The following is an 11,857-nucleotide window of genomic DNA, read 5'->3' as shown; positions in this document are numbered from 1 at the left end:
ACTGTCTAACACCACCCAACACTAGTTACTGTCTCACACCACCCAACACTAGTTAACACTAGTTAATGTCTCACACCACCCAACACTAGTTAACACTAGTTACTGTCTCACACCACCCAACACTAGTTAACACTAGTTACAGTCTAACACCACCCAACACTAGTTAACACTAGTTACTCTCTAACACCACCCAACACTAGTTACTCTCTAACACCACCCAACACTAGTTAACACTAGTTACAGTCTAACACCACCCAACACTAGTTAACACTAGTTACTCTCTAACACCACCCAACACTAGTTAACACTAGTTACTCTCTAACACCACCCAACACTAGTTAACACTAGTTACTCTCTAACACCACCCAACACTAGTTAACACTAGTTACTGTCTCACACCACCCAACACTAGTTAACACTAGTTACTGTCTCACACCACCCAACACTAGTTAACACTAGTTACTGTCTAACACCACCCAACACTAGTTAACACTAGTTACTCTCTAACACCACCCAACACTAGTTAACACTAGTTACTGTCTAACACCACCCAACACTAGTTAACACTAGTTACTGTCTAACACCACCCAACACTAGTTAACACTAGTTACTGCCTAACACCACCCAACACTAGTTAACACTAGTTACTCTCTAACACCACCCAACACTAGTTAACACTAGTTACTGTCTAACACCACCCAACACTAGTTAACACTAGTTACTGTCTAACACCACCCAACACTAGTTAACACTAGTTACTGTCTAACAACACCCAACACTTGTTAACACTCTGCTAAACATGGCTAAGCACTAGTTAAAGGCATATTGTACGATTTTCAGTGATATGCACTTTTTAATATGTTGTTGAAATTGTTTTTTACATCCTGACAGCAATAAATAACTTATGGGCAATGAAAAAGAAGCGAAAAAAAAACGAATTCTGTATCTGCTATAAACCTGTTAAAATGCTTACCAATCGGAGACATTGTACCCGAATCTAAAGAACCAGTCACAAGCCTGCGCGTTCTCTCCCCTCTGTGTACGAGCCTGAGCCGGCCTGAGCGCGTTCACGGAGGGCAAAGAAAGCGTTGTTATCATAGTAGTTCATGACAGTGGACTAGACCTAGTGAGCCTACAACGTTAACACGATGGAAGAAAAAAAACAGAAGTTACCACTGCCACCATTACTTGCCCCGGTTCATCCTTTTAAAACGGCAAGAAAAAGAAAGACAGAAAATGAAAAGGCAGCAACAAAAAAAAAGTTGGAGACTGCTCGAGGAAAAACGAGAATAAATATTGGATTCGCTTTTCGGCGATGGCGACAGCTGAGGGAGTTGAATGGCCTGAAAAGTTACGCAATGGTTGCCGTTGAAGTAAGCCGTAAGCAGCATTAGCGCTCGTGCACGGCTCTGTGTCGAGGGGTGGGGGCAGGGAGTCCTGAAGGGTGGGGGAGGAGTTAAACGGAACTCCGAAGAGAAGCTAATTTCAAATCATGCTAGCTCTCTCACATCGTACAGTATAGCTTTAACCCCGTGCAATATTATTTTTATGAAACATGACTACACATTTTCTTTACACCCTGCATTATTAATCCCCATTCAGCACTACTCAACACGGCTGGTAAACACTATTCAACACCTCTCAACCCCAACCACTACTATCCAACACCCGGTACTGGTACATCCCATTAAACACTCTAAAACACGAGTGATGACCACCAGTCAGCCCCACTCAACACCATTCAACACGGTGCACTATGAAGCACAACTAGCCCGATAGCACCACCCAACCCCGAGCCCTGCACCACCCGCCTGTGAGCCTAATGCTGGCTCCACTCGGGAGGAGCAGGAGGAGGTGGAGGAGGAGCAGGAGGAGGTGGAGGAGGTGGAGAAGGAGGAGGATCAGCAGGAGGTGGTGGAGGAGGAGCAGGAGGAGGTGTTGGAGGAGGTGGTGGAGAAGCAGGAGGAGGTGGAGAAGGTGGAGGAGGAGGTGGTGGAGAAGCAGGAGGAGGTGGAGAAGGTGGAGGAGGAGGTGGTGGAGAAGCAGGAGGAGGTGGAGGAGGTGGAGCAGCAGGAGGAGGTGGAGGTGGTGGAGGAGGAGCAGGAGGAGGTGTTGGAGGAGCACGAGGATGTGGGGGAGGTGGAGGAGGTGGGGGTCTGGTGGGGCGGGGTTGCACCTCCTCCCTGGGGAGGAGTATCAGACAATGCGGGCCGACGGGGGAGCAGACTCTGGCGCCTCCGTCCCCCCTGGGGGGAGGTGGAGGGGGAGGGGGAGGGGGAGGGATGCTCTGTTGCCACGGCAACCCTTATTTGCCCCTCGTGAATGAATTTCCTCCACCGCTCGCTCCACAGAGTTGTAGTATTTATCCGGGGGGGGGGGGACAGAATATGCGATATCTATTCAAATAGGCAGTCATCAAATAGGCCAATAATCAGATGGCGGTAATCAAGTCTATTATTGATCCTTTTATTGATGTGTGTTTGTGTGTCGGTACTCCTGCGAGGGTCACAGGTCGCGGTAGGTTATCCAGGGGACCTTTGGTGCGAACGGGAACACGTGGTTGACCGGGTGGATGCCAAACGCACCGCGGGTTTAAACCCGAGTTACCTTTTGTCACAACACAGGGATGTTTTTAATCCGACGTTTTTTAGACCCCTCTTACCCTCATCCCTTTGTACCGCCGGAGTCCGGACTTAACCCGCCGGTGTTTAAAAGACATTAACAGAACTGTGTCAACAAGAGTCGAGGTACAGACCTCATGACGGTGCTCAAATCCCCTGTTGACATGGCCGTCCTTTACGTTGACTTTCAGTGATCCAGTAGAAAGTTTACAGGGCTGGCCGGGTTTTGACCTCAAAAACGCACGTGACACGAAAGCACGATTTGTAGAAGAGGTAAACACATTAGACCGAGTGCAGACAGAGTGGCTGCTGGGATGTGGTGGTAAACACTTGACCCAAAGGTACAGCCTCTCCACACCCCCAGACGGCAGGGGTAATCCCCAGAGACAGCCAGGTGATGATCACCTGGAGGACAAACAGCGAGTCATCATTAAGGCACCGGAGAGCCGAGTCAAATGATGACTGCTAATCTCCCTTTTCCTCTGGAGGAAGACCTTCAATCCACTCGGAGAATACTAATTAACCATGATTGCTACTCACTATTACGTTGGATTAAGATGCTTTGGATGAAACTGATGACAGTGAATTCAGATTGACCATTAAGGAGGAGGAGACAGAGGAACAGTTAGGGGTTAGACAGTGGAAAAGATTCATGTTATTAAGCTGGAAGTAGGGGTCGGACAGTGAATTCAGATTCATGTCGTTCAAGTGCAGGTAGGGGTTAGACAGTGAATTCAGATTCATGTCATTATGGAGCAGGTAGGGGTTAGACAGTGAATCCAGATTCATGTCATTGTGGAGCAGGTAAGGGTTGGACAGTGAATCCAGATTCATGTCTTTATGCTCTATGCTCCATGGTCTCGCTCTGGGATGCCTTCGAGGAGACTGCAGAGATTGGGATTCGAGCCCTGAACCTCAACCACTAGACTAACCGCTGGCCTCCTCCCCCCCCCCCCCAGGTGGAGCCGGAGAATATGCGCGGGGTCGGGGCTAAGTTCCCGGCCGACAGTGTGTCTGATACCGTGTCCTTTGTGAGTACTTCCCTGTGGTTGTGCGTTGTTAAGCTGCACTGTGGTAGGGATCGTCAAGAGCTAGTTTTAATTTTAGTCGTATCAATCTCTCACTTCTTGCTGATAATAATGTATTGTTTCCGGCCACTGACTTTACTAACACTAGTAAACTCACTAATGTGTTGAATTCCTCCATCGTGTTGAATCCTGTGTTCCGGTGAATCCTGTGTTGTTGTTGCCGTGCATCTAAATCCAAATTTTCTAAATTCAAATCCTGGAAGATTGATAGATAGAATTTGTGTGATGAGAAAATGCAAAGCAAGTAGTCGGTGAGCAGTCCTTTTCTGCCCTCTAGTGGTCAGAGATGGAACTGTTTCGTTTTGGCCCCAGAAAATGTGTTTGATTTAACAGATTCCGCAAAGTGATAAATGCTCACTGATCTTTCTCTGGGGGATGGGGGCGTCACCTTCCAGGAGCAGCCAGGGGTCGTGACCCCCACCACCGAGCTAGAGATGGACAACATGGACATGTTTCTGGAGAGACTGCCTCCTATTGGCAAGATGACGAAAACAGAATCGCTCATCATTTCATCCAACAGGTAAATAGACACTTTGGAGAAACTCTTGACCCGTACCTTATCGGACTGTTGATCACAAAGACAAACTAACAAATCATCAACTAAACATAACTTTATACAGTTTTTTGTGGAGGTAGTTTATGGCCCTGTATTCCATCATGGGATATAATAAATTAAAGGGACACTGAGGAATGTCCCCCTCTGGTGGTGAGACGACAGACACTGCAGTCTTGATTTCTGATGGCTGACATTGGTGCCGTGAGACATCTACACACACATAATGACATACATACTGTTAATACAACAGCTCCAAGTGCATGAATCTGGATTCACTCTCTAAGCCCTAGCTGCCCCACAATGACATGAATCTGGATTCCCTGTCTAACCCCTCCTCCTGTCCATGCAGGCAGGAGCCCAAGTTAGCGGGGCGTCGGGGCCGCAGCACGTCCCTGAAGGAGCGGCAGCCCAGCCGACCTCAGAACGAGAGAGCCAACAGCCTGGACAACGAGCGCGCCCTGGACACACGCTGCCACCTGCAGGTGGGAGGGCGGCACTGCAGGCCACAACACTTTTATTAAGGACCAAACTGCATTGGTGTTGCTGCCACAACCTGGTCTGCTGCAACATGGTCAATACAGCAGGTGTCCTATTGGTTATCTTTTGCGTAACACAGACATAGGTTTCAATTCAGGTGAAACCTGACCGAATCCTTGGAAAGTCACCTACTTTCCCTTTCACTGTGCGTTCACCCTAAGAGCAAAGCGAATATTCGCTCTGCGTGTTCTCGCGGTTCGGCTCGCGCAAGTTAACTGGTTTGATTTTAGGATAGGGTTTTGGAGGATAATGGAAGAAGGAGGGTCTCTCTTGTGAACATCAATCACTTTCTCCGACATGCTGCGGTTCACTCTGGACTTCAGGGAGTGAACGCTGATTGGCTGCAGAGACCAAGCATCCAGCGAAATTTGCGGAAAAGTGAAAATGTTGTAACCGGTGCGAATTGTTTGCGCAAGCTCTAACAATTGTTAGGTTAACCCGCTTCCCGTATAAAACAAAGATAGCTAGGATAAGATGCTACACGATCTGAAGTGCTATTTTTTAGATGACGGAGGCTGATGAGTCTGGGTGCGTTTGTTTCGCTCCACACAGATCCCCAGGAAGACGGTGTACGACCAGCTGAACCACATCCTGGTGTCGGACGAGCACCTGCCCGACAGCATCATCCTGGTCAACACCTCCGATTGGCAGGGCCAGGTGGGCGGGGCCCCGGGGGGGCTGGGCCTGGGCGGGAACACACAGGCATCGGGAGAGCTCTTTGACCCCTGACGGGCTCTAACGTACGGCCGTGTGCTCCGTCTCCCCTCGTCTCCCAGTACCTGGCGGACGTGCTGCAGAACCACCAGCTGCCCGTGGTCTGCACCTGTACCACGGCCGACATCCAGGCCGCCTTCAACACCATCGTGTCCCGCATCCAGAGATTGTACGTAGCCCTCTCTCTCTCTCTTTGTGTGTCTGTCTGTCTCCCTCTCCCTCGCTCAGTCTTTGAGTCTGTCTCTCTTTCTGTTTCTCTCTCTCTTTCTCTCCCTCTCTCTGTCTCTCTCTCTCTCTCTCTCCCTCTCTCTCTCTCTCTCTCTCTCTCTCTCTCTCTCTATGTCTCTCTCTCTCTCTCTCTCTCTCTCTCTCTCTCTCTCTCTCTCTCTCTCTCTCTCTCTCTCTCTCCGTCTCTCTCTCTCTCTCTCTGTCTCTCTCTGTCTCTCTCTCTCTCTCCGTCTCTCTCTCTCTCTCTTGTTCTCTTGCTTTTTATCTCGTTCTCTCTCTCTCTCTCTCTCTCTCTCTCTCTCTCTCTCTCTTTCTCTCCCTCTCTCTGTCTCTCTCTCTCTCTCTCTCTCTCTCTCTCTCTCTCTCTATGTCTCTCTCTCTCTCTCTCTTTCTCTCCCTCTCTCTCTCTGTCTGTCTCTCTCTCTCTCTCTCTCTCTCTCTCTCTCTCTCTCTCTCTCTCTCTCTCTCTCTCTCTCTCTCTCTCTCTCTCTCTCTCTCTCTCTCTCTCTATGACTCTCCGTCTCTCTGTCTCTCTCTCTCTCTCTCTCTCTCTCTCTCTCTCTCTCTCTCTCTCTCTCTCTCTCTCTCTCTCTCTCTCTGTCTCTCTCTCTCTCTGTCTCTCTCTCTCTCTCTCTCTCTCTCTCTCTCTCTCTCTCTCTCTCTCTCTCTCTCTCTCTCTCTCTCTCTATGTCTCTCTTTCTCTCTCTCTCTCTCTGTCTCTCTCTCTCTCTCTCTCTCTCTCTCTCTCTCTCTCTCTCTCTCTCTCTCTCTCGCTCTCTCTCTCTCTCTCTATGTCTCTCTCTCTCTGTCTCTCTGTCTCTCTCTCTCTCTGTCTCTCTCTATGTCTCTCTCTCTCTCTCTCTCTCTCTCTCTCTCTCTCTCTCTCTCTCTCTCTCTCTCTCTCTCTCTATGTCTCTCTCTCTCTATGTCTCTCTCTCTCTGTCTCTCTGTCTCTCTCTCTCTCTGTCTCTCTCTCTCTCTCTCTCTCTCTATGTCTCTCTCTCTCTCTCTCTCTCTCTCTCTCTCTCTCTCTCTCTCTCTCTCTCTCTCTGTCTCTCTCTCTCTCTCTCTCTCTCTCTCTCTCTCTCTCTCTCTCTCTCTCTCTCTATGTCTCTCTCTCTCTCTCTCTCTCTCTCTCTCTCTCTCTCTCTCTCTCTCTCTCTCTCTCTCTCTCTCCGTCTCTCTCTCTCTCTCTCTCTCTCTCTCTCTCTCTCTCTCTCTCTCTCTCTCTCTCAGGGTTAGGGCCACAGCAGTGTGTCTCTGTCCCCAGCTGTGACTCCCAGTGTAACAGTGTGTCTCTGTCCCCAGCTGTGACTCCCAGTGTAACAGTGTGTCTCTGTCCCCAGCTGTGACTCCCAGTGTAACAGTGTGTCTCTGTCCCCAGCTGTGACTCCCAGTGTAACAGTGTGTCTCTGTCCCCAGCTGTGACTCCCAGTGTAACAGTGTGTCTCTGTCCCCAGCTGTGACTCCCAGTGTAACAGTGTGTCTCTGTCCCCAGCTGTGACTCCCAGTGTAACAGTGTGTCTCTGTCTCCAGCTGTGACTCCCAGTGTAACAGTGTGTCTCTGTCCCCAGCTGTGACTCCCAGTGTAACAGTGTGTCTCTGTCCCCAGCTGTAACTGTAACTCGCAGACCCCGGTGCCCATGAAGGTGGCGGTGGCGGGCCCCCAGCATTACCTCAGCGCCGTGCTCCGCCTCTTCGTGGACCACCTGACCCACAAGACCCCTGATTGGCTGGGATACATGCGCTTCCTCATCATCCCCCTCGGTGCGTAGCCTCCCCATTCAAACAATATAGCTCTTTTCTAGATACTCAAAGACGCTTGACAGTAGGGATCGACCGATACGGATTTTTTAGGGCCGATACGATACCGATATTTTTTCATCAGCCTTAGCCGATACGCCAATACGCCGATACCGATATTTAGAGCCGATACTACTTTTTTTTTTTTTTTTTTTGCTCCCTCAATCATAAAAATTACACTGATAACAAATGTTACAAGTCTCAATTAAAAAAAAGGAACATTTATTGAACTTCAATATAAAAAACTATATTTAACAAATAGTAAAAACAGGTGAGGTAGAACAAGTAAAAAAAAAAAAACGGCGAAAATCGGCCGCGTATCGGCCGATACCGATACACGTAAAAAAACGCGAATATCGGCCGATAATATCGGCCGACCGATATATCGGTCGATCCCTACTTGACAGAGTACACAAAATAAAATAATTAACAAGAACGTTTATAGGTTAAATATATAAATGGAGGAAGGGGGGAGAAGGGAAGGAGGTTATGCGGTGAAGGCAAGAGGTGGGTTTTAAGGGCCTGTTTAACTAAAGGGAGCGTGCTCGGTGTTGGAGGGAGTTCCAGAGAGAGGGTGTGGCGAGTGAGAAGGCCCTGCCTTTTGTGTTTCAATGTACTTATTGTACTGTTGTGTGTCTTTAAATGCCCCCCCTGTGTACCACTTTTGGTCGGTCCAGGACTGTCTTTCAACGAGACGTACCTGGATACGTAAAATATCAGTAAAACACATCATGGCCAGGAGGGAACTCCTCAGAAACAGCAGCGGAGGAGAACAGGAACCTTGAGAAGGAACCCGTTCTGCGATGAGCAGGAGTGAGCTAGGAGTGAGACACACTAGGCTTAGGGAGCCAGACTGGTATACAAACGGCATGCGGCTCAGGAGGTAGAGCGGGTTGGCTGGATAACGGATAATGGTTGCTGGTTCGATCCCCGGTTCGACCTCCGGAGTGTCGAGGTGTCGCTGAGCAATATACATAACCCTAACTGCTCCTGATCAGCTGGCTGTCGCCTTGCGTGGTTGACAACACCGTTGGTGTGTGAATGTGTGCATGAATGGGTGAACGTAAGGCCATATTGTAAAGCGCTTGGCAACTGGTTAGAAGCCCGGTATAGATGCAGTCCATTTTCCACCATTTCCAAACAGCGAACACATCACTGAGCCGGAGGTTACCAAACCAAGGCTTCGTTAGGCTTCTGTCTCCCTAGCGCCTCTCTCTCCCGCCCTAACGTTCCTCCTCCTCCTCCTCCTCCTCCTCCTCTTCCTCTGTGTTGCCCAGGCGCCCACCCGGTTTCCAAGTACCTGGGCTCCATCGACTACCGCTACAACAGCCTGTTCCAGGACGCAGCCTGGAGGGAGCTCTTCCACAAGGCCGAGGCCCCCGTCGTGGGTAGGAGGCGGCCGCCGGCCCCCGGGGGGCCAGTAGGGAACAGAACCCGGGCTCTCGTTGAAATAGAGACCTGCTTTTATCACAAACACAGCTGGTAGAGCCCTGGGATTTCTGCGATGCGAAAACCTGGAGTTTGGTACCAAAAATGGAACTGTAAAACGTGGAATATTGCAGAAACACAATCTTTTTCAACATTTTCCATAATTTGGCAGAAATTGATAAAAAATAACAATAATAAAAAGTAGGCCTGATTATTTTGGTATCCTTACAGACGAGTAGGAATGAATAAATAACTCATTTTTTGATTTTTATGGAGAGGGGGTTTCGTCGAATCGTCACAAGTCACGATTTTGAGAAACATGTCAAAGAGGCAAGACGGCCAAGTCCTTTTAAAAACTAAAAAAATCGACCCTTGCCCACGCTCTACTATTCAGAGCAGAGTGATACCAAGAGTATTATGAGTCGGGGGATAAACTGTTGAGGACATTCAGAACAGAAAAAATAAAAATGAAATAAACTGATTTCATAGGCCTTTGAACCACTGATCCAAAGAAACGACAAAGTGACCACGGACGGATGGACGTACTACGGACGTACGGACGGACGCGTCCATCGATTGGTTCCGTGTCGTGTTGCCGGGCCGACCGTGAACCCCACTTCCTGTGTCCCCAACAGCGCAGGAGAGCCCGGACGTGGTTGCCAGAGTAACGCAGTACATGCTGGGGGCCAACGGGGCCCACCAGCTCCCCATCGCAGAGGCCATGCTGACCTACAAACAGAAGAGGTAGGTCTGCTCCCGGCCTGCTCCCCAGAGGGGCCCCCTAGTGCCCCCTAGTGGCGTCAGAGAGCACCGTTTCACATGCGCGTTTCTAGAAACAACCGCCGCGGCCCGCAACGTCAACTCAGCTCTACGTGAAAAACCTGCAGTACAGAATATACTACTTAGCTTTGTGTAGCGTCTCATCCTAGCTATCTTTGTTGTATACGGGGAATGGGTTAAAAGAGTTAGAGTTTGTTAGTGCTTGACACTCGGTTATATGAACATCCTTACTGTACCGAAAGCGATATACTGTTTCTCTTTCTTCTGACTTATGTACTAATTGTAAGTCGCTTTGGATAAAAGCGTCTGCTAAATGACCTCAATGTAAATGAACAATCTTAATGGGACAGTTGGTCGGGGATTCACGTTCCCCATTGGTCTAAAAAGGACCAATGAGGCGGGGTTGTTTCCCAGAAGGCGTGTGAGGCCGTACTCTCTGGTACTGGAAGATGGCCGCGTGTCGGCGGCTCCTCTTTAAACACACACGCGCACACACACACACACACACACGAACACGCACACACACACACACACACACACACACACACACACGCACACGCACACGCACACACACACACACACACACACGGGTTTTATGTTCGAATGGGAACTGGGAGCTTTGCGTGGGTGAAGGTGGACTTATTGTTCTGTAAACCAGCAATATTAGATTTCTGGGTTAGTGTTGTAACTGTTAAATTAGTGTTTTAAAAACATGTTTGCTTCAACAATGACATGTGCAAAGAAGGAGCATAGGTGAGGGTTAGAGCATTGGGCTTCTAACAATGTATTCTAGCATGCGATAAGGAATTTTGGAAGACACACTCCATCCAGCTAATAACCCTGTAACAATATAACCCGAACTACTGTTTGGTTTCAGGGATATATCGTGTGTTTATCTACATGTTGTCATTAAACCGTGGTCTCCATCTCTGTGTGGGAATAACATGTGTTTTTTTTCCCTGTCCTGTTTATTTTTTTGTTCGTCCTTTCTATCTCTGAAGGAAAAAGAGCTTTCATTTTGATTTTGCAGTAAGGTATTGTGGCTACGCTTGAGTCTGTGTGTGTTTGCTGGAGATCCTGTGCTTGGTTCTGTGTGTCTACGACCCCTCGTCTCCAACCCTCCGACCCACCTTCCTTCCAGTTCCTTCCGCTGCCTGCTACTTTAACGGCCTTCTGGTGTAGCATCCAGTACCGGAAAGCTCCTAACTCCCCAAAAGAAAATACTGTCGATCGAAAAATCACAATGCAACGTACATTTTCGTAAAAAAACCCGACCGCTAGGACCAAATCTATAACTGTGCTAAGTTCAAAATGAGCCAGAAAAGACTGACCTCTTCAGTGTATGAACATTTTAACGATATCCAACTCCAGGTTGTTGTCGGAATATCTCCGATTTCCTTTGATCTGCCTTTAACTGAGCAAGTCGTAGCAGCAAAGCGCCAAAAAGCATCGTATCATTCCGATATTCGTTAGGAGTAGCGAATTATCGTGAACGTTTGCTGACTTTTCCGACAGGTATCAACTTGTTAAAGTGGCATGAAGCCAGTTTCCTTCAAGCTCTTTGTTCCTGTCCCTCTTGGCCCCGCCTCTTCCTGTCCAACCCCTTCTACTTCCTGTCCTCTGTCTCCTGCCTAGTTTCTGTCTGTTATTGGCTTGCGTCTACATCTAATACATCACGATGCAAATCTACGAAAAACTGATAAGATCACTGTTTATATTAATTACGACGTACGTTTAGTACTGTCCCTTAAAGGTGACATATTATACCAACAGGTGCGGGTGTGATTAGCCATTACAAGCTGTTTTGAAAATCACACCTGGTGGTATAATATGTCACCTTCAACGTACAAAAGCTAAGTTGGTTACGGGGTTTGATTTCTATTGCTTGGGTACCCTTTAAGCGGACACTCAAATCAAAGGTACCGCAGAAAAGACCTCACACATCTATTCACGACCATCCCCCCCTTGAGCGGCGAGTTGAAGGCAGGCCACGTACGCTTGTCTGTGTGGATGAGTTTAAATGTTTTTCAGTTGGAGTGTGTTGTGCTCTGGTGGTAATGGAGAGAGAGAGAAAGAGAGAGAGAGAAAGAGAGAGAGAGAGA

General features: G+C 48.5%; 1 protein-coding gene across 1 annotated transcript in view; it reads left to right on the top strand.

Moving 5' to 3' along the window:
- The window catches only part of pacs2 (phosphofurin acidic cluster sorting protein 2), a gene marked incomplete in the record, with an annotated part of 51,782 nt that overhangs the window by 32,309 nt on the left and 7,616 nt on the right, over positions 1-11,857 (top strand). Inside the window, 8 exon segments of the mRNA XM_030356218.1 lie at positions 3,581-3,652; positions 4,105-4,229; positions 4,615-4,747; positions 5,355-5,459; positions 5,579-5,685; positions 7,357-7,511; positions 8,825-8,935; positions 9,611-9,719. Of these exon segments, the coding sequence (XP_030212078.1) occupies positions 3,581-3,652; positions 4,105-4,229; positions 4,615-4,747; positions 5,355-5,459; positions 5,579-5,685; positions 7,357-7,511; positions 8,825-8,935; positions 9,611-9,719 (917 nt within the window).

The sequence above is a fragment of the Gadus morhua genome, chromosome 5, assembly GCF_902167405.1.
Source record: "Gadus morhua chromosome 5, gadMor3.0, whole genome shotgun sequence".
In the NCBI taxonomy this organism is placed as follows: Eukaryota; Metazoa; Chordata; class Actinopteri; order Gadiformes; family Gadidae; genus Gadus; species Gadus morhua.
Note: the sequence above shows the minus strand (reverse complement) of the source record. Positions and strands in the feature narration are given on the sequence as shown.